This window comes from Argentina anserina, unplaced genomic scaffold, assembly GCF_933775445.1.
Source record: "Argentina anserina unplaced genomic scaffold, drPotAnse1.1, whole genome shotgun sequence".
NCBI classification, from domain to species: Eukaryota; Viridiplantae; Streptophyta; class Magnoliopsida; order Rosales; family Rosaceae; genus Argentina; species Argentina anserina.
The window spans coordinates 445,829-470,000 of record NW_026089507.1 but is presented as its reverse complement, the minus strand read 5'-3'; the positions used below and the strand labels follow the sequence as shown (position 1 = coordinate 470,000).

General features: G+C 32.5%; 2 protein-coding genes and 2 non-coding genes across 4 annotated transcripts in view; 1 reads left to right on the top strand and 3 right to left on the bottom strand.

Annotated features, from left to right (window-relative positions):
• Positions 1-5, bottom strand: part of LOC126804786 (maturase K-like) — a 970-nt gene extending 965 nt beyond the window's left edge. The window contains 1 exon segment of the mRNA XM_050532003.1: positions 1-5. This exon segment is cut by the window's left edge and continues 877 nt beyond it. The gene's annotated coding sequence lies outside the window, so the exon portion shown is untranslated.
• A 4,659-nt stretch (positions 6-4,664) lies between these two features.
• On the bottom strand, positions 4,665-4,752 carry TRNAS-GCU (transfer RNA serine (anticodon GCU)). Its single transcript has one exon. It is a non-coding gene; the product is annotated as a tRNA-Ser (tRNA).
• A 1,506-nt stretch (positions 4,753-6,258) lies between these two features.
• On the top strand, positions 6,259-6,330 carry TRNAR-UCU (transfer RNA arginine (anticodon UCU)). Its single transcript has one exon. It is a non-coding gene; the product is annotated as a tRNA-Arg (tRNA).
• A 359-nt stretch (positions 6,331-6,689) lies between these two features.
• Positions 6,690-8,889, bottom strand: LOC126804785 (ATP synthase subunit alpha, chloroplastic). Its single transcript, XM_050532002.1, has one exon. The coding sequence runs from the start codon at positions 8,395-8,397 to the stop codon at positions 6,874-6,876; it is 1,524 nt and encodes a 507-aa protein (XP_050387959.1). The 5' UTR covers positions 8,398-8,889; the 3' UTR covers positions 6,690-6,873.
• Positions 8,890-24,172: the final 15,283 nt, after the last annotated feature.

The window sequence follows — 24,172 nt, the reverse complement described above, 5'->3', positions numbered from 1 at the left end:
TCCAATCGCTCTTTTGATTTTGAAAAAAAAAAAAGAAAAAGAAATGTCTTTATCAATATACTACTTTCTTATACACATTTATCTCTACCCCATAAAAGGGAATGGCTAATAGTTAGGGCTCATAAGAAATTTATAATCCACTCAGCGGAAAAGCTTTTACCGCATTAGGCACTAATATATTTTTAACGTCTAATTAGATGGGGTAATCATTCAAAAATTAAGAACAGAAGCTCGTTACTTTTTATTTCCCTAGAATTGGAACCTCTAGTAAGGCTCTACCCATTTATTCACTCGACCCCCCCAAAAAAATTTTTTTTTTTTATTTATTTAATAAATTGAAATAATATTTTGGACCTATTCATTAAGAAAGAATGAAATATTCTCAAAATTATACATTGCTACGACATGCTACTTTTTCCATTCATTCCTTTCAGGATCAGTCGTGGTCTTACAAACTCTACCGATGGTATGGACGAATCTGTTTCTTCATACAAATGTGTAAAAGATGTTAGCCGCACTTAAAAGCCGAGTACTCTACCGTTGAGTTAGCAACCCAAATAAACAAATTAGAATGTGTAGATACAATCAGAATCCCAATAAATAACGAAATTGAATGGCACAACACAATCAAACCATTAAAAAAACAATGAAAAAAAAAAAAAAACTCTAACCCGTTCTAAACATAATAAAAATGAACAAATCCGACGAAAATACAAAAATTATCAAATAAAAGATAAAATAAAGTCACAGATTTTCAAATATTTATAGACCGCTTCTTGTCTCTCCTCTCTTAATATTATCCATTAAATATTATTAAATTTATTAATTAGTATATATCGAGTTTTATTGATTTAAATCTTAATCAAAAAAGACTTCCTGTATGACAGAAAATCTAAGAAGATTATTTGAATGAAATAAAATCTATGGAACAGGGATAAATAGATCCATTTATCCACGATCGGATTATATTTATTTGATACACTGTTGTCAATATTAATATTGACAAAAACATAAGCATACAAAAGATAAAACAAATTCTAAATCGAACTAACAATTCCAATTTCAATAAATTTAAATTAATCAAATTATTTAATTTGAAATGTAAAAAAACGAAGGACTTGTGTTGGATTGGCACTACACTATATATAAATATAATATTAAGTGAAAGACTAAATTAAGGAAGACAGGGAAGAAGTAGAAAAAAAAGAGGTTTATTCAATAACTAAAATAATCAGGTTTAATCCTAAATTTTTTTCATAGAGTTCCAAGGAAAATAATCCCATCGGGGGTAATGTCAAATTTTTATGTATATAGACCGACCCCATTACTTCTACGTCATTTCTTATTTATTCACTTGATCTTTTTTTTTTATTTCATTAATTGAATTTTTTTTGTTGATTAGGGCTAAGTTCCGTAAAAACCCCCGCCTTTTTTAAAATATCATGAACAGTTCCTGTAGGTTGAGCGCCTTTTTCAAGGAAGTATAGAATAGCGGGAACATTTAAATAAATTTTATTGTTTATCGGATCATAAAAACCCACTTTCCGAAGATCTCTTCCCTCTCGTCGGGATCGAACATCAATTGCAACGATTCGATAAATAGCTCATTGGGATAGATGAACAATACCCCCCCCTAGAAACGTATAAGAGGTTTTCCCCTCGTACGGCTCGAGAAAATTCAAAATTATGTCATTATGTCTATGTATAGAATTACAATATCAAATATATCCATAAAATCATAAAATTAATTAGACTATTGATTTTAGTACTTTTTTTCTTATTCTTACCCAACAAAAAATTAGTCGTATTTGCACCCTCATAACTCAAGTTGGATAACTCTGAAATAACTAAAAATAGAAACCCTTTACTTTATTTTAGATACTTCATCTATTGAGCGGTCTCTAACCCTTTAATTGTCTGTCTTCTTTAAAATCCATTTAGATTCTTCATTCTGATCTAGTTGTTAAGACAATTGAAAAGGGTATTTCCTTGTTCCAGGATCTTTGCCTTGAATCATTGGGTTTAGACATTACTTCGGTGATCTTTAAATCCTTTCAAAACAGCAGCAACATACCATTTTTTGTGATTTCTTTATGTCAAAGAATCATACGAATGTTTGATTCCTGCATAATACACTTTCCTTTTGATTTGATCGAAAGAATTTTACTAATTTCAACAAACCTTCCTTTTTAATTAGAAATTTTCTCGAATGGGCTCTTTTATTTTATGTATCGAAAATATACTTACGAAGTTGTTCCAATTTGTTGATTGATACTAACCCTAGATTCTTGCCCCTGAAAAAAAAAAAATATATATACTTTATACTCGAGCTCCATCCTATACTATATTATATCACCCCTCCCCCCCAAAAAGGGGGTTACAGCGGAATATAACAAATGATGTCGAGCCAAGAGCACTTTCATTCCTATAATATATAATATAAAAAAGTGGTGGATGTAAGACTCCACAGCGGATCATGTCCTTCAAGTCGCACGTTGCTTTCTACCACATCGTTTTAAACGAAGTTTTACCATAACATTCCTTCACTTTGGAACCCATATGTAATTGATTCAATTATGAAATCGTGAATAATCATTGGTTCGAGTGGTACATAGTAATCTATACCCTTTTCTTCTATATGAAAAAGGGGAGTCTCAGCAAGAAAAAATAAACTTAACCCATTTTTTTAGATTAATAGAGATTAATAGAATTAAATATTGGAAATTCTATAAAAAAATAAATATTTTTTTTTTTACAAATTATTTTGATTCTTTTATTTATATAATTCGAAATTATAAACTATTTTTCTATGTATTGTAAAAATAAAATTAGTTAACTGAATTATAACTAATATAACATGAATAAATAAATATAATACGAATAAATCAAGTTATTTTAAATCTGTATAACATAATAGTGATAGAATAAATTCAACAATTTCACACTTCTTCAAGTACCAAGAACTCATAGCGGTTCGTTACAAAGATTAAATTGATTGAAAAATCTCCTATACGATATAATTATTTGCATTTTGCAAAAAATAAAGTTTTACAGCAAGGACTTTTCGTTTTTTATCATCCGTTTATCATTAGTAAGAGAGAGATAAATTTATATTGGAGTAAACTGTCTGTGATTAAAAAAAGATAAATAAAAAAACACTGATGTAAGAGAAGATTGAAATTTTACGTTGTTATTTTTTCATATTTATACTGTAATATCAAAATCATTATTATTTAACGAATTGCCACTGAATTCAATTTCCTATTTCATATGCGTGTTATTTCAACTCAATTAAATTTGTAAAAAAAAAACAATAATCACATTCTATACCAATACTCTACTCTTAATCTAATCTTAATACAGACAATCTTAATACAGAAGGCTGTTATAAAAGGCAACCTTATATATATATATTTTATTATGATATATATTTTATATTAAAATTTTATATTAAAAAAGGAAAAATATTATAATTTATAATAAAATATAGACTGGGTATGCTCTGGGACGGAAGGATTCGAACCTCCGAATAGCGGGACCAAAACCCGTTGCCTTACCACTTGGCCACGCCCCATTTATTTCTATTTGACACATTAATATTGGTACGGGTTATTCGTCAACTCCAGTCTAAATATCTATTGTTTTAAAAATAGATTACTAGAATTTTTATACATGTAAACTATACATGTAGACATAGAATTAAACTGAATTTATTGATCATTACATATAATTCAATTAAGATATTGTACGAAAGTATGATTTATTCTATTCTCTTTTGATTTGAGATATAGAAGGATTTTTGGTTGGGTGAGTTCAAATAAAAGGAAGTTTTTTGGTCTATCTTATTTTATTTTTATTCATTTTTTTTTTCTTCTATCAATAATAACATATCTAAATAACATATCTATAATAATAATAAACTCAATTAAATTTATTAACAACTCAATCAAAATAAATACAATTATCCCCAAAAACAAAATGTTTGTTATGCTTAATATTTTTAGTTTGATCTGTATCTACCTTAATTCTGCTCTTTATTCCAGTAGTTTTTTCGTAGCCAAATTGCCCGAAGCCTACGCTTTTTTGAATCCAATTGTAGATGTTATGCCGGTGATACCCCTGTTCTTTTTTCTCTTAGCCTTTGTTTGGCAAGCTGCTGTAAGTTTTCGATGATATTTTTAATAAAGTGCCAGACAAATTCATGATTTATTCAAAAAGAAAATTGTAGAATTAATAAGCTCAGATAAGTCCTATACTTTCAATTCAAATATTGAAATTATTGTACAACCGCGACAAATCTAGATCACCCCACTTTATTTCTTGGTGTCAAAATAAAAATAAAAAAAGTCGGGTATGTGGTATAAAAGTGGAGAATCTATTCTCTTTTTTCCTAAAAAAAATCTTGGAGATTGTGTAATGCTTACTCTCAAACTATTTGTTTACACGGTAGTGATATTCTTTGTTTCTCTCTTTATCTTCGGATTCCTGTCTAATGATCCAGGACGTAATCCTGGACGTGAAGAATAAAAAAATAAAGTTTTCTTTGCTTGATTTTAAACTCTTATTAGTAAGATTTTATCTATTCCACTTATTAATTTTTAACTAGTTAATAAAAAAAGAGCTTGCGATAAATTCGAAAGAAAATACCAAGTCATCAACTAAAACGGAAAGAGAGGGATTCGAACCCTCGGTACGAAAAACTCGTACAACGGATTAGCAATCCGACGCTTTAGTCCACTCAGCCATCTCTCCTCCCAATTGAAAAAGGATAATACTATGTTACATTATTATAAAAAATAAGGCTTGAAAACGCCCGTCATAGTATATACTCTTATTTTTTATTTTTTTATTTCGCCCGAGGGGGCTTTTTAGTTCCACGGCCCGGCTAAGGGCCGGGCCCGCCCTTTTGTTCCAACAAATCATAACTAAAAGATTTATTAAATTGAAAAAAAAAAAATAACTAAATAAAAAATTTGAATTTCTATGATATACCATCGAATGGTATAGAATCAAAGTGCCATTTCTTTCTTGGTTAGTCCTTTTATTCCGGTTCCGGTTTAAATAAGAAAAAGGAAACTCTCGTTTGTTGCTACAATGTATTTTTGTATTATAGATTAAGTTCGAAACAAAAACCTCGGGGAAAAATGTTATTGAGTTATCAAATGAATCCTCTTTTCCAAATCTCATTAGGTCCTCTGATACAAAAGGTAAACGCTCTAGTTTTCATAATGCTTTTCTGATCTTTTGTTTTCTTTTTTGATTAGGGTCGACAAAAGGTCCATTTATATACAATAATCTGATTGTAGCGGGTATAGTTTAGTGGTAAAAGTGTGATTCGTTCTATAACCCTTTTTATAGTTAAAGGGTCTTTCGGTTTGATTAATATTCATTCCGAACAAAAACTTTAGTTCTTGAAAGGATTAAATCCTTTCCCTCTCAATAAAAAATTCGAGGAAGAATATAAATTCTCGTGATTTGTATCCAAGAATCAATTTTAAATTGAAAGATTGGATTATGAGATTACGAAACATAATTTTTTTATTGGATCCATACTTCCAATTGAATGAGTATAAATAAAGGACCCATGGATAAAGATAAAAAGTGTATTTCTAATCGTAACTAAATCTTCAATTTTTCTTTTCTGTAGGGGGAATTGAAGCAAAACAGCTAGTAAACAATGTCTTTGGTTTACTAAATACATTGATAAATTGTTTTAGCTCGGTGGAAACAAAATGCTTTTCCTAAGGATTCTTTCAAATAGAAGTAGAGAACGAAGTAACTAGAAAGATTGTTAGAATATAACACCCCTCTCTATAGGGATCGTCTAGAAAGCGGGTTGTTCTGAATAGATTCAGACATAAAAGCTGACATAGACGTTATGGGTGAGATTTTTTATTTCGTTCATGTCTGAATCTGGAAATTTATACATCTTCCATAAAGGAGCTGAATGAAACCAAAGTTTCACGTTCAGTTTTGAATTAGAGACGTTAAAAATGATGAATCAACGTCGACTATAACCCCTAGCCTTCCAAGCTAACGATGCGGGTTCGATTCCCGCTACCCGCTTTTACTTTATCGTTTCGTTATAATTTTTAATAGTTTAAAAATGAAATATTTTTTATTTATTTTAAATATTAAATTTAAATAAAAAGGTTGAATGAATCGAATTAATATAATACATCATTGATTTGAAGACTAAATTCTTGAAATTCTTTCGACTACTTTTGCGAACAAGAAAAATTAAAATTGGAGTGAAAAGCGTCCATTGTCTAATGGATAGGACAGAGGTCTTCTAAACCTTTGGTATAGGTTCAAATCCTATTGGACGCAGTTTATTTCCATATGTATACATATGTATATATATACATTTTTTTTTTCTATGTCTATTTCAAGAAATAAGAAAGATATTTTGAATAACTTGAATAAGAGACGTTCATATTACATATTAATTATTTCTTTAATATATATATTAAAGAAATAATTAATATGTAATTTCTATAATTACTTTATATTACAATTTATTATAGAAATTCAAATTCTATATCAAATAAAATTATATAAATGAAATTGTAAATTAAATTAATGTACAATTATATATTAAATTAGATAGTATAAATTTTATATAATATATATAATATATTAAATTATATAGTTTAAATATTTTCGTTTTTATCTTTATATTAAGAATAACGTCTTATAAATTAATCCGTTTTTTTTTTTATATTAAATTTCGAATTTCTAATAAACTTTATTATAAACTATAATATAAAGTCATAAGATCATAATATAAAAGCATATTCTAAAGATTATATAGAAAGATTCTAATTTCTAATTAATAGAAAAATTGATCAAGATTCAAAGCAATCACTTTCTTTATACTTGTTCCTGAAGTAGAAAACGTTCCATTTGGTCCTGAATAGCTTCTTTCAAAAGGGTTTCCGCTTCCTCGGTAAATGTCTTTGTAGAAGATATGATTTCTTGGAACTGCGGTTTATTCGTTTTTAAGTAAGTCCGTAACTCAACAAGAAATTTCCTTACCTGTCCAATTTCTAATGAATCAAGATAACCGTTCGTTCCGGTATAAATAGTCAATATCTGTTCTTCCACCGCAAGGGGGGCGGATTGGGATTGTTTGAGCAACTCACGTAATCGTTGACCTCTTGCCAATTGATTCTGAGTAGCTTTATCGAGATCAGAAGCAAATTGTGCAAAGGCTTCTAATTCTGCAAATTGCGCCAATTCCAATTTTAATTTACCAGCTACTTGTTTCATAGCTTTAATTTGAGCTGCCGATCCTACTCTGGAAACAGAAATACCCACATTAATAGCAGGTCTGATTCCAGCATTGAATAAATCAGCAGATAAGAATATTTGTCCATCTGTAATGGAAATTACATTAGTAGGAATATAAGCCGAAACATCCCCCGATTGGGTCTCAACTATTGGTAAAGCAGTCATACTTCCTTCACCTAAAAGAGAACCCAATTTCGCAGCTCTTTCCAAAAGGCGTGAATGTAGATAAAAAACATCTCCTGGATACGCTTCGCGGCCCGGCGGTCTTCGTAATAGAAGAGACATTTGGCGATAAGCCTGCGCTTGTTTGGAGAGATCATCATAAATGATTAAAGTGTGTCGCTCACGGTACATGAAATATTCAGCCAGAGCTGCTCCTGTATAAGGAGCAAGGTACTGTAATGTAGCCGGGGAATCCGCCGTTTCAGCTACCACAATAGTATATTCCATTGCCCCCCTTTCCTGTAAAGCAGTCACCACCTGAGCCACAGAAGATGCTTTTTGACCAATCGCTACATAAACACATATTACATCTTGCCCTTGTTGATTGAGAATCGTATCTGTAGCTACTGCTGTTTTACCGGTCTGTCTGTCCCCAATAATCAATTCCCGCTGGCCACGCCCTATAGGGATCATCGAATCAATAGCAATAAGTCCTGTTTGAAGGGGCTCATATACAGAACGTCTCGAAATAATACCAGGAGCAGGAGACTCAATTAACCGGGATTCAGAGGATGCAATTTCGCCCCGACCATCGATAGGTTTAGCCAGTGCATTTACAACACGACCTAAAAACGCCTCACTTACTGGGATCTGAGCAATTCTTCCCGTTGCTTTTACAGAACTCCCCTCTTGTATCATCAAACCGTCACCCATTAATACAACACCAACATTGTTTGATTCCAAATTCAGAGCAATTCCTATGGTACCCTCTTCAAATTCTACTAATTCACCTGCCATTACTTCATCAAGACCATAAATACGAGCAATGCCATCTCCTACTTGAAGTACAGTACCCGTATTTAAAACCTTTACCTCTCGGTTATATTGCTCAATACGTTCGCGGATAATATTACTAATTTCATCTGCTCGAATGGTTACCATGAGTATTTCTTTTTTTTTTTTTTGTAAGAAAAAAATAATGCCTGCAGTAGAAGGACTAATCCGTTATTTCTTTCACCGTTCCAAACATGCCAATATTGGTACTGACGGTACGTAAATGTAATTCATTGTTCAAACAACTATTCAGAGTTCCTAGAGCCCCCTGTAAGGCTTGTTGAAAAACCCGTTGTCGAACTTGATTAATTGCTCTTTGTTGTTCAAAATGAATGGTTTCATTTTTGTAATTTTCTAACTGTTCCAAAGTCTTAGAAGTTGCATTAATCAAATTCAATTTTTCTCGTTCTATTTCAGAGTATCCAGTCATTCGAAATTGATCCGCTTCTATTTCTACTTTCCGTAAGCGGGCCCGGGCTTTTTCTAACTGGTCTAGGGCCCCCCGGCGTAATTCTTCTGAATTTTGAATAGTCTTCAAGATCCTCTGTTTTCGATTATCTAATAAATCACTTAACACTCCCTTTCCAAAAAAAATCAACACACCAATTGAGTTACAGGTGTCTAACATATTCATAGAGAAATGAAAAGATACACAATTAGAATAGTAAAGATACGCAAACGAGAAATGAAAAGATACACAATTAGAATAGTAAAGATACGCAAACGATGTAAATATACTCAGTTTGAAAGAAACACACTCCCTCACTTGCAAAACTCTCAAATTCAATAGAAACTCGCATCAGAAAGCCTTACAGAAAGATACTCAAACGAGAAATGAAAAGATACACAATTGGAATAGTAAAGATACGGAAACGATGTAAAGATACACAATTGGAATACTAAAGATACGCAAACGATGTAAAGATACTCAGTTTGAAAGAAACACACTCCCACACTTGCAAAACTCTCAAATCCAATAGAAACTCGCATCAGAAGCCTTACAGAAAGATACTCAAACGAGAAATGAAAAGATACACAATTAGAATAGTAAAGATACGCAAACGATGTAAATATACTCAGTTTGAAAGAAACACACTCCCACACTTGCAAAACTCTCAAATTCAATAGAAACTCGCATCAGAAAGCCTTACAGAAAGATACTCAATCGAGAAATGAAAAGATACAGAATTGGAATAGTAAAGATACGCAAACGTTGTAAAGATACACAATTGAAATAGTAAAGATACGCAAACGATGTAAAGATACTCAGTTTGAAAGAAACACACTCCCACACTTGCAAAACTCTCAAATACAATAGAAACTCGCATCAGAAGCCTTACAGAAAGATACGCAAACGATGTAAAGATACACAATTGGAATAGTAAAGATACGCAAACGATGTAAAGATACTCAGTTTGAAAGAAACACACTCCCACACTTGCAAAACTCTCAAATACAATAGAAACTCGCATCAGAAGCCTTACAGATATTTACTCAAACGAGAAATGAAAAGATACACAATTGGAATAGTAAAGATACGCAAACGATGTAAAGATACACAATTGGAATAGTAAAGATACGCAAACGATGTAAAGATACTCAGTTTAAAAGAAACACACTCGCACACTTACAAAACTCTCAAATTCTATAGAAACTCGCATCAGAAAGCCTTACAGAAAGATACTCAAACGAGAAATGAAAAGATACACAATTGGAATAGTAAAGATACGGAAACGATGTAAAGATACACAATTGGAATAGTAAAGATACGCAAACGATGTAAAGATACTCAGTTTAAAAGAAACACACTCGCACACTTACAAAACTCTCAAATTCAATAGAAACTCGCATCAGAAAGCCTTACAGAAAGATACTCAAACGAGAAATGAAAAGATACACAATTGGAATAGTAAAGATACGGAAACGATGTAAAGATACACAATTGGAATACTAAAGATACGCAAACGATGTAAAGATACTCAGTTTGAGAGAAACACACTCCCACACTTGCAAAACTCTCAAATCCAATAGAAACTCGCATCAGAAGCCTTACAGAAAGATACTCAAACGAGAAATGAAAAGATACACAATTAGAATAGTAAAGATACGCAAACGATGTAAATATACTCAGTTTGAAAGAAACACACTCCCACACTTGCAAAACTCTCAAATTCAATAGAAACTCGCATCAGAAAGCCTTACAGAAAGATACTCAATCGAGAAATGAAAAGATACAGAATTGGAATAGTAAAGATACGCAAACGTTGTAAAGATACACAATTGAAATAGTAAAGATACGCAAACGATGTAAAGATACTCAGTTTGAAAGAAACACACTCCCACACTTGCAAAACTCTCAAATACAATAGAAACTCGCATCAGAAGCCTTACAAAAAGATACTCAATCGAGAAATGAAAAGATACAGAATTGGAATAGTAAGGATACGCAAACGATGTAAAGATACACAATTGAAATAGTAAAGATACGCAAATGATGTAAAGATATTCAGTTTGAAAGAAACACACTCCCACACTTGCAAAACTCTCAAATTAAATAGAATCTCGCATCAGAAAGCCTTACAGAAAGATACTCAAACGAGAAATGAAAAGATACACAATTGGAATAGTAAAGATACGCAAACGATGTAAAGATACACAATTGGAATAGTAAAGATACGCAAAAGATGTAAAGATACTCAGTTTGAAAGAAACACACTCCCACACTTGCAAAACTCTCAAATTCAATAGAAATTCGCATCAGAAAGCCTTACAGAAAGATACTCAAACGAGAAATGAAAAGATACACAATTGGAATAGTAAAGATACGCAAACGATGTAAAGATACACAATTGAAATAGTAAAGATACGCAAACGATGTATAGATACTCAGTTTGAAAGAAACACACTCCCACACTTGCAAAACTCTCAAATACAATACAAACTCGCATCAGAAGCCTTACAGAAAGATACGCAAACGATGTAAAGATACACAATTGGAATAGTAAAGATACGCAAACGATGTAAAGATACTCAGTTTGAAAGAAACACACTCCCACACTTGCAAAACTCTCAAATACAATAGAAACTCGCATCAGAAGCCTTACAGAAAGTTACTCAAACGAGAAATGAAAAGATACACAATTGGAATAGTAAAGATACGCAAACGATGTAAAGATACACAATTGGAATAGTAAAGATACGCAAACGATGTAAAGATACTCAGTTTAAAAGAAACACACTCGCACACTTACAAAACTCTCAAATTCTATAGAAACTCGCATCAGAAAGCCTTACAGAAAGATACTCAAACGAGAAATGAAAAGATACACAATTGGAATAGTAAAGATACGGAAACGATGTAAAGATACACAATTGGAATAGTAAAGATACGCAAACGATGTAAAGATACTCAGTTTAAAAGAAACACACTCGCACACTTACAAAACTCTCAAATTCAATAGAAACTCGCATCAGAAAGCCTTACAGAAAGATACTCAAACGAGAAATCAAAAGATACACAATTGGAATAGTAAAGATACGCAAACGATGTAAAGATACACAATTGGAATAGTAAAGATACGCAAACGATGTAAAGATACTCAGTTTGAAAGAAACACACTCCCACACTTGCAAAACTCTCAAATTCAATAGAAACTCGCATCAGAAAGCCTTACAGAAAGATACTCAAACGAGAAATGAAGAGATACACAATTGGAATAGTAAAGATACGCAAACGATGTAAAGATACACAATTAGAATAGTAAAGATACGCAAACTATGTAAAGATACTCAGTTTGAAAGAAACACACTCCCACACTTGCAAAACTCTCAAATTGAATAGAAACTCGCATCAGAAAGCCTTACAGAAAGATACTCAAACGAGAAATGAAAAGATACAGAATTGGAATAGTAAAGATACGCAAACGATGTAAAGATACACAATTGAAGTAGTAAAGATACGCAAACGATGTAAAGATACTCAGTTTGAAAGAAACACACTCCCACACTTGCAAAACTCTCAAATTAAATAGAAACTCGAATCAGAAAGCCTTACAGAAAGATACTCAAACGAGAAATGAAAAGATACACAATTGGAATAGTAAATATACGCAAACGATGTAAAGATACACAATTGGAATAGTAAAGATACGCAAAAGATGTAAAGATACTCAGTTTGAAAGAAACACACTCCCACACTTGCAAAACTCTCAAATTCAATAGAAACTCGCATCAGAAAGCCTTACAGAAAGATACTCAAATGAGAAATGAAAAGATACACAATTGGAATAGTAAAGATACGCAAACGATGTAAAGATACACAATTGGAATAGTAAAGATACGCAAACGATGTAAAGATATTCAGTCTGAAAGAAACACACTCCCACACTTGCAAAACTCTCAAATTCAATAGAAACTCGCATAAGAAAGCCTTACAGAAAAATACTCAAACGAGAAATGAAAAGATACAAAATTGGAATAGTAAAGATACGCAATGGATATAAAGATACACAGTTTGAAAGAAACACACTCCCACACTTGCAAAACTCTCAAATTCAATAGAAACTCGCATCAGAAAGCCTTACAGAAAGATACTCAAACGAGAAATGAAAAGATACACAATTGGAATAGTAAAGATACGCAAACGATGTAAAGATACGCAATTGGAATTGTAAAGATACGCAAACTATGTAAAGATACTCAGTTTGAAAGAAACACACTCCCACACTTGCAAAACTCTCAAATTCAATAGAAACTCGCATCAGAAAGCCTTACAGAAAGATACTCAAACGAGAAATGAAAAGATACACAATTGGAATAGTAAAGATACGCAAACGATGTAAAGATACACAATTGGAATAGTAAAGATACGCAAACAATGTAAAGATAGTTAGTTTGAAAGAAACACACTCCCACACTTGCAAAACTCTCAAATTGAATAGAAACTCGCATCAGAAAGCCTTACAGAAAGATACTCAAACGAGAAATGAAAAGATACACAATTGGAATAGTAAAGATACGCAAACGATGAAAAGATACAGAATTGGAATAGTAAAGATACGCAAACGATGTAAATATACTCAGTTTGAAAGAAACACACTCCCACACTTGCAAAACTCTCAAATTCAATAGAAACTCGCATCAGAAAGCCTTACAGAAATATACTCAAACGAGAAATGAAGAGATACACAATTGGAATAGTAAAGATACGCAAACGATGTAAAGATACACAATTAGAATAGTAAAGATACGCAAACTATGTAAAGATACTCAGTTTGAAAGAAACACACTCCCACACTTGCAAAACTCTCAAATTGAATAGAAACTCGCATCAGAAAGCCTTACAGAAAGATACTCAAACGAGAAATGAAAAGATACAGAATTGGAATAGTAAAGATACGCAAACGATGTAAAGATACACAATTGAAGTAGTAAAGATACGCAAACGATGTAAAGATACTCAGTTTGAAAGAAACACACTCCCACACTTGCAAAACTCTCAAATTGAATAGAAACTCGCATCAGAAAGCCTTACAGAAAGATACTCAAACGAGAAATGAAAAGATACAGAATTGGAATAGTAAAGATACGCAAACGATGTAAAGATACACAATTGAAGTAGTAAAGATACGCAAACGATGTAAAGATACTCAGTTTGAAAGAAACACACTCCCACACTTGCAAAACTCTCAAATTCAATAGAAACTCGCATAAGAAAGCCTTACAGAAAAATACTCAAACGAGAAATGAAAAGATACAAAATTGGAATAGTAAAGATACGCAAACGATGTAAAGATACACAATTAGAATAGTAAAGATACGCAAACGATGTAAAGATACACAATTGGAATAGTAAAGATACGCAAACGATGTAAAGATACACAATTGGAATAGTAAAGATACGCAAACGATGTAAAGATACACAATTGGAATAGTAAAGATACGCAAACGATGTAAAGATACTCAGTTTGAAAGAAACACACTCCCACACTTGCAAAACTCTCAAATTCAATAGAAACTCGCATCAGAAAGCCTTACAGAAAGATACTCAAACGAGAAATGAAAAGATACACAATTGGAATAGTAAAGATACGCAAACGATGTAAAGATACACAATTAGAATAGTAAAGATACGCAAACGATGTAAAGATACACAATTGGAATAGTAAAGATACGCAAACGATGTAAAGATACACAATTGGAATAGTAAAGATACGCAAACGATGTAAAGATACACAATTGGAATAGTAAAGATACGCAAACGATGTAAAGATACTCAGTTTGAAAGAAACACACTCCCACACTTGCAAAACTCTCAAATACAATAGAAACTCCCATCAGAAGCCTTACAGAAAGATACTCAAACGAGAAATGAAAAGATACACAATTGGAATAGTAAAGATACGCAAACGATGTAAATATACTCAGTTTGAAAGAAACACACTCCCACACTTGCAAAACTCTCAAATTCAATAGAAACTCGCATCAGAAAGCCTTACAGAAAGATACTCAAACGAGAAATGAAAAGATACACAATTGGAATAGAAAAGATACGCAAACGATGTAAAAATACACAATTGGAATAGTAAAGATACGCAAACTATGTAAAGATACTCAGTTTGAAAGAAACACACTCCCACACTTGCAAAACTCTCAAATTCAATAGAAACTCGCATCAGAAAGCCTTACAGAAAGATACTTAAACGAGAAATGAAAAGATACACAATTGGAATAGTAAAGATACGCAAACGATGTAAAGATACGCAATTGGAATTGTAAAGATACGCAAACTATGTAAAGATACTCAGTTTGAAAGAAACACACTCCCACACTTGCAAAACTCTCAAATTCAATAGAAACTCGCATCAGAAAGCCTTACAGAAAGATACTCAAACGAGAAATGAAAAGATACACAATTGGAATAGTAAAGATACGCAAACGATGTAAAGATACACAATTGGAATAGTAAAGATACGCAAACAATGTAAAGATAGTTAGTTTGAAAGAAACACACTCCCACACTTGCAAAACTCTCAAATACAATAGAAACTCGCATCAGAAGCCTTACAGAAAGATACTCAAACGAGAAATGAAAAGATACACAATTGGAATAGTAAAGATACGCAAACGATGTAAAGATATTCAGTCTGAAAGAAACACACTCCCACACTTGCAAAACTCTCAAATTCAATAGAAACTCGCATAAGAAAGCCTTACAGAAAAATACTCAAACGAGAAATGAAAAGATACAAAATTGGAATAGTAAAGATACGCAATGGATATAACGATACACAGTTTGAAAGAAACACACTCCCACACTTGGAAAACTCTCAAATACAATAGAAACTCGCATCAGAAAGCCTTACAGAAAGATACTCAAACGAGAAATGAAAAGATACACAATTGGAATAGTAAAGATACGCAAACGATGTAAAGATACACAATTGGAATAGTAAAGATACGCAAACGATGTAAAGATACACAATTGGAATAGTAAAGATACGCAAACGATGTAAAGATACTCAGTTTGAAAGAAACACACTCCCACACTTGCAAAACTCTCAAATACAATAGAAACTCCCATCAGAAGCCTTACAGAAAGATACTCAAACGAGAAATGAAAAGATACACAATTGGAATAGTAAAGATACGCAAACGATGTAAATATACTCAGTTTGAAAGAAACACACTCCCACACTTGCAAAACTCTCAAATTCAATAGAAACTCGCATCAGAAAGCCTTACAGAAAGATACTCAAACGAGAAATGAAAAGATACACAATTGGAATAGAAAAGATACGCAAACGATGTAAAAATACACAATTGGAATAGTAAAGATACGCAAACTATGTAAAGATACTCAGTTTGAAAGAAACACACTCCCACACTTGCAAAACTCTCAAATTCAATAGAAACTCGCATCAGAAAGCCTTACAGAAAGATACTTAAACGAGAAATGAAAAGATACACAATAGGAATAGTAAAGATACGCAAACGATGTAAAGATACGCAATTGGAATTGTAAAGATACGCAAACTATGTAAAGATACTCAGTTTGAAAGAAACACACTCCCACACTTGCAAAACTCTCAAATTCAATAGAAACTCGCATCAGAAAGCCTTACAGAAAGATACTCAAACGAGAAATGAAAAGATACACAATTGGAATAGTAAAGATACGCAAACGATGTAAAGATACACAATTGGAATAGTAAAGATACGCAAACAATGTAAAGATAGTTAGTTTGAAAGAACCACACTCCCACACTTGCAAAACTCTCAAATACAATAGAAACTCGCATCAGAAGCCTTACAGAAAGATACTCAAACGAGAAATGAAAAGATACACAATTGGAATAGTAAAGATACGCAAACGATGTAAAGATATTCAGTCTGAAAGAAACACACTCCCACACTTGCAAAACTCTCAAATTCAATAGAAACTCGCATAAGAAAGCCTTACAGAAAAATACTCAAACGAGAAATGAAAAGATACAAAATTGGAATAGTAAAGATACGCAATGGATATAAAGATACACAGTTTGAAAGAAACACACTCCCACACTTGGAAAACTCTCAAATACAATAGAAACTCGCATCAGAAAGCCTTACAGAAAGATACTCAAACGAGAAATGAAAAGATACACAATTGGAATAGTAAAGATACGCAAACGATGTAAAGATACACAATTGGAATAGTAAAGATACGCAAACGATGTAAAGATACACAATTGGAATAGTAAAGATACGCAAACGATGTAAAGATACGCAATTGGAATTGTAAAGATACGCAAACGATGTAAAGATACACAATTGGAATAGTAAAGATACGCAAACTATGTAAAGATACTCAGTTTGAAAGAAACACACTCCCACACTTGCAAAACTCTCAAATTCAATAGAAACTCGCATCAGAAAGCCTTACAGAAAGATACTCAAACGAGAAATGAAAAGATACAAAATTGGAATAGTAAAGATACGCAATGGATATAAAGATACACAGTTTGAAAGAAACACACTCCCACACTTGGAAAACTCTCAAATACAATAGAAACTCGCATCAGAAAGCCTTACAGAAAGATACTCAAACGAGAAATGAAAAGATACACAATTGGAATAGTAAAGATACGCAAACGATGTAAAGATACACAATTGGAATAGTAAAGATACGCAAACGATGTAAAGATACACAATTGGAATAGTAAAGATACGCAAACGATGTAAAGATACGCAATTGGAATTGTAAAGATACGCAAACTATGTAAAGATACTCAGTTTGAAAGAAACACACTCCCACACTTGAAAAACTCTCAAATTCAATAGAAACTCGCATCAGAAAGCCTTACAGAAAGATACTCAAACGAGAAATGAAAAGATACACAATTGGAATAGTAAAGATACGCAAACGATGTAAAGATAAACAATTGGAATAGTAAAGATACGCAAACAATGTAAAGATAGTTAGTTTGAAAGAAACACACTCCCACACTTGCAAAACTCTCAAATACAATAGAAACTCGCATCAGAAGCCTTACAGAAAGATACTCAAACGAGAAATCAAAAGATACACAATTGGAATAGTAAAGATACGCAAACGATGTAAAGATATTCAGTCTGAAAGAAACACACTCCCACACTTGCAAAACTCTCAAATTCAATAGAAACTCGCATAAGAAAGCCTTACAGAAAAATACTCAAACGAGAAATGAAAAGATACAAAATTGGAATAGTAAAGATACGCAATGGATATAAAGATACACAGTTTGAAAGAAACACACTCCCACACTTGCAAAACTCTCAAATTCAATAGAAACTCGCATCAGAAAGCCTTACAGAAAGATACTCAAACCAGAAATGAAAAGATACACAATTGGAATAGTAAAGATACGCAAACGATGTAAAGATACGCAATTGGAATTGTAAAGATACGCAAACTATGTAAAGATACTCAGTTTGAAAGAAACACACTCCCACACTTGCAAAACTCTCAAATTCAATAGAAACTCGCATCAGAAAGCCTTACAGAAAGATACTCAAACGAGAAATGAAAAGATACACAATTGGAATAGTAAAGATACGCAAACGATGTAAAGATACACAATTGGAATAGTAAAGATACGCAAACAATGTAAAGATAGTTAGTTTGAAAGAAACACACTCCCACACTTGCAAAACTCTCAAATTGAATAGAAACTCGCATCAGAAAGCCTTACAGAAAGATACTCAAACGAGAAATGAAAAGATACACAATTGGAATAGTAAAGATACGCAAACGATGAAAAGATACAGAATTGGAATAGTAAAGATACGCAAACGATGTAAATATACTCAGTTTGAAAGAAACACACTCCCACACTTGCAAAACTCTCAAATTCAATAGAAACTCGCATCAGAAAGCCTTACAGAAATATACTCAAACGAGAAATGAAGAGATACACAATTGGAATAGTAAAGATACGCAAACGATGTAAAGATACACAATTAGAATAGTAAAGATACGCAAACTATGTAAAGATACTCAGTTTGAAAGAAACACACTCCCACACTTGCAAAACTCTCAAATTGAATAGAAACTCGCATCAGAAAGCCTTACAGAAAGATACTCAAACGAGAAATGAAAAGATACAGAATTGGAATAGTAAAGATACGCAAACGATGTAAAGATACACAATTGAAGTAGTAAAGATACGCAAACGATGTAAAGATACTCAGTTTGAAAGAAACACACTCCCACACTTGCAAAACTCTCAAATTGAATAGAAACTCGCATCAGAAAGCCTTACAGAAAGATACTCAAACGAGAAATGAAAAGATACAGAATTGGAATAGTAAAGATACGCAAACGATGTAAAGATACACAATTGAAGTAGTAAAGATACGCAAACGATGTAAAGATACTCAGTTTGAAAGAAACACACTCCCACACTTGCAAAACTCTCAAATTCAATAGAAACTCGCATAAGAAAGCCTTACAGAAAAATACTCAAACGAGAAATGAAAAGATACAAAATTGGAATAGTAAAGATACGCAAACGATGTAAAGATACACAATTAGAATAGTAAAGATACGCAAACGATGTAAAGATACACAATTGGAATAGTAAAGATACGCAAACGATGTAAAGATACACAATTGGAATAGTAAAGATACGCAAACGATGTAAAGATACACAATTGGAATAGTAAAGATACGCAAACGATGTAAAGATACTCAGTTTGAAAGAAACACACTCCCACACTTGCAAAACTCTCAAATTCAATAGAAACTCGCATCAGAAAGCCTTACAGAAAGATACTCAAACGAGAAATGAAAAGATACACAATTGGAATAGTAAAGATACGCAAACGATGTAAAGATACACAATTAGAATAGTAAAGATACGCAAACGATGTAAAGATACACAATTGGAATAGTAAAGATACGCAAACGATGTAAAGATACACAATTGGAATAGTAAAGATACGCAAACGATGTAAAGATACACAATTGGAATAGTAAAGATACGCAAACGATGTAAAGATACTTAGTTTGAAAGAAACACACTCCCACACTTGCAAAACTCTCAAATACAATAGAAACTCCCATCAGAAGCCTTACAGAAAGATACTCAAACGAGAAATGAAAAGATACACAATTGGAATAGTAAAGATACGCAAACGATGTAAATATACTCAGTTTGAAAGAAACACACTCCCACACTTGCAAAACTCTCAAATTCAATAGAAACTCGCATCAGAAAGCCTTACAGAAAGATACTCAAACGAGAAATGAAAAGATACACAATTGGAATAGAAAAGATACGCAAACGATGTAAAAATACACAATTGGAATAGTAAAGATACGCAAACTATGTAAAGATACTCAGTTTGAAAGAAACACACTCCCACACTTGCAAAACTCTCAAATTCAATAGAAACTCGCATCAGAAAGCCTTACAGAAAGATACTTAAACGAGAAATGAAAAGATACACAATTGGAATAGTAAAGATACGCAAACGATGTAAAGATACGCAATTGGAATTGTAAAGATACGCAAACTATGTAAAGATACTCAGTTTGAAAGAAACACACTCCCACACTTGCAAAACTCTCAAATTCAATAGAAACTCGCATCAGAAAGCCTTACAGAAAGATACTCAAACGAGAAATGAAAAGATACACAATTGGAATAGTAAAGATACGCAAACGATGTAAAGATACACAATTGGAATAGTAAAGATACGCAAACAATGTAAAGATAGTTAGTTTGAAAGAAACACACTCCCACACTTGCAAAACTCTCAAATACAATAGAAACTCGCATCAGAAGCCTTACAGAAAGATACTCAAACGAGAAATGAAAAGATACACAATTGGAATAGTAAAGATACGCAAACGATGTAAAGATATTCAGTCTGAAAGAAACACACTCCCACACTTGCAAAACTCTCAAATTCAATAGAAACTCGCATAAGAAAGCCTTACAGAAAAATACTCAAACGAGAAATGAAAAGATACAAAATTGGAATAGTAAAGATACGCAATGGATATAACGATACACAGTTTGAAAGAAACACACTCCCACACTTGGAAAACTCTCAAATACAATAGAAACTCGCATCAGAAAGCCTTACAGAAAGATACTCAAACGAGAAATGAAAAGATACACAATTGGAATAGTAAAGATACGCAAACGATGTAAAGATACACAATTGGAATAGTAAAGATACGCAAACGATGTAAAGATACACAATTGGAATAGTAAAGATACGCAAACGATGTAAAGATACTCAGTTTGAAAGAAACACACTCCCACACTTGCAAAACTCTCAAATACAATAGAAACTCCCATCAGAAGCCTTACAGAAAGATACTCAAACGAGAAATGAAAAGATACACAATTGGAATAGTAAAGATACGCAAACGATGTAAATATACTCAGTTTGAAAGAAACACACTCCCACACTTGCAAAACTCTCAAATTCAATAGAAACTCGCATCAGAAAGCCTTACAGAAAGATACTCAAACGAGAAATGAAAAGATACACAATTGGAATAGAAAAGATACGCAAACGATGTAAAAATACACAATTGGAATAGTAAAGATACGCAAACTATGTAAAGATACTCAGTTTGAAAGAAACACACTCCCACACTTGCAAAACTCTCAAATTCAATAGAAACTCGCATCAGAAAGCCTTACAGAAAGATACTTAAACGAGAAATGAAAAGATACACAATAGGAATAGTAAAGATACGCAAACGATGTAAAGATACGCAATTGGAATTGTAAAGATACGCAAACTATGTAAAGATACTCAGTTTGAAAGAAACACACTCCCACACTTGCAAAACTCTCAAATTCAATAGAAACTCGCATCAGAAAGCCTTACAGAAAGATACTCAAACGAGAAATGAAAAGATACACAATTGGAATAGTAAAGATACGCAAACGATGTAAAGATACACAATTGGAATAGTAAAGATACGCAAACAATGTAAAGATAGTTAGTTTGAAAGAAACACACTCCCACACTTGCAAAACTCTCAAATACAATAGAAACTCGCATCAGAAGCCTTACAGAAAGATACTCAAACGAGAAATGAAAAGATACACAATTGGAATAGTAAAGATACGCAAACGATGTAAAGATATTCAGTCTGAAAGAAACACACTCCCACACTTGCAAAACTCTCAAATTCAATAGAAACTCGCATAAGAAAGCCTTACAGAAAAATACTCAAACGAGAAATGAAAAGATACAAAATTGGAATAGTAAAGATACGCAATGGATATAAAGATACACAGTTTGAAAGAAACACACTCCCACACTTGGAAAACTCTCAAATACAATAGAAACTCGCATCAGAAAGCCTTACAGAAAGATACTCAAACGAGAAATGAAAAGATACACAATTGGAATAGTAAAGATACGCAAACGATGTAAAGATACACAATTGGAATAGTAAAGATACGCAAACGATGTAAAGATACACAATTGGAATAGTAAAGATACGCAAACGATGTAAAGATACGCAATTGGAATTGTAAAGATACGCAAACGATGTAAAGATACACAATTGGAATAGTAAAGATACGCAAACTATGTAAAGATACTCAGTTTGAAAGAAACACACTCCCACACTTGCAAAACTCTCAAATTCAATAGAAACTCGCATCAGAAAGCCTTACAGAAAGATACTCAAACGAGAAATGAAAAGATACAAAATTGGAATAGTAAAGATACGCAATGGATATAAAGATACACAGTTTGAAAGAAACACACTCCCACACTTGGAAAACTCTCAAATACAATAGAAACTCGCATCAGAAAGCCTTACAGAAAGATACTCAAACGAGAAATGAAAAGATACACAATTGGAATAGTAAAGATACGCAAACGATGTAAAGATACGCAATTGGAATAGTAAAGATACGCAAACTATGTAAAGATACTCAGTTTGAAAGAAACACACTCCCACACTTGCAAAACTCTCAAATTCAATAGAAACTCGCATCAGAAAGCCTTACAGAAAGATACTCAAACGAGAAATGAAAAGATACACAATTGGAATAGTAAAGATACGCAAACGATGTAAAGATACACAATTGGAATAGTAAAGATACGCAAACAATGTAAAGATAGTTAGTTTGAAAGAAACACACTCCCACACTTGCAAAACTCTCAAATACAATAGAAACTCGCATCAGAAGCCTTATAGAAAGATACTCAAACGAGAAATGAAAAGATACACAATTGGAATAGTAAAGATACGCAAACGATGTAAAGATATTCAGTCTGAAAGAAACACACTCCCACACTTGCAAAACTCTCAAATTCAATAGAAACTCGCATAAGAAAGCCTTACAGAAAAATACTCAAACGAGAAATGAAAAGATACAAAATTGGAATAGTAAAGATACGCAATGGATATAAAGATACACAGTTTGAAAGAAACACACTCCCACACTTGGAAAACTCTCAAATACAATAGAAACTCGCATCAGAAAGCCTTACAGAAAGATACTCAAACGAGAAATGAAAAGATACACAATTGGAATAGTAAAGATACGCAAACGATGTAAAGATACACAATTGGAATAGTAAAGATACGCAAACGATGTAAAGATACACAATTGGAATAGTAAAGATACGCAAACGATGTAAAGATACGCAATTGGAATTGTAAAGATACGCAAACTATGTAAAGATACTCAGTTTGAAAGAAACACACTCCCACACTTGAAAAACTCTCAAATTCAATAGAAACTCGCATCAGAAAGCCTTACAGAAAGATACTCAAACGAGAAATGAAAAGATACACAATTGGAATAGTAAAGATACGCAAACGATGTAAAGATAAACAATTGGAATAGTAAAGATACGCAAACAATGTAAAGATAGTTAGTTTGAAAGAAACACACTCCCACACTTGCAAAACTCTCAAATACAATAGAAACTCGCATCAGAAGCCTTACAGAAAGATACTCAAACGAGAAATCAAAAGATACACAATTGGAATAGTAAAGATACGCAAACGATGTAAAGATATTCAGTCTGAAAGAAACACACTCCCACACTTGCAAAACTCTCAAATTCAATAGAAACTCGCATAAGAAAGCCTTACAGAAAAATACTCAAACGAGAAATGAAAAGATACAAAATTGGAATAGTAAAGATACGCAATGGAGATAAAGATACACAGTTTGAAAGAAACACACTCCCACACTTGGAAAACTCTCAAATACAATAGAAACTCGCATCAGAAAGCCTTACAGAAAGATACTCAAACGAGAAATGAAAAGATACAAAATTGGAATAGTAAAGATACGCAAACGATGTAAAGATACACAATTGGAATAGTAAAGATACGCAAACGATGTAAAGATACACAATTGGAATA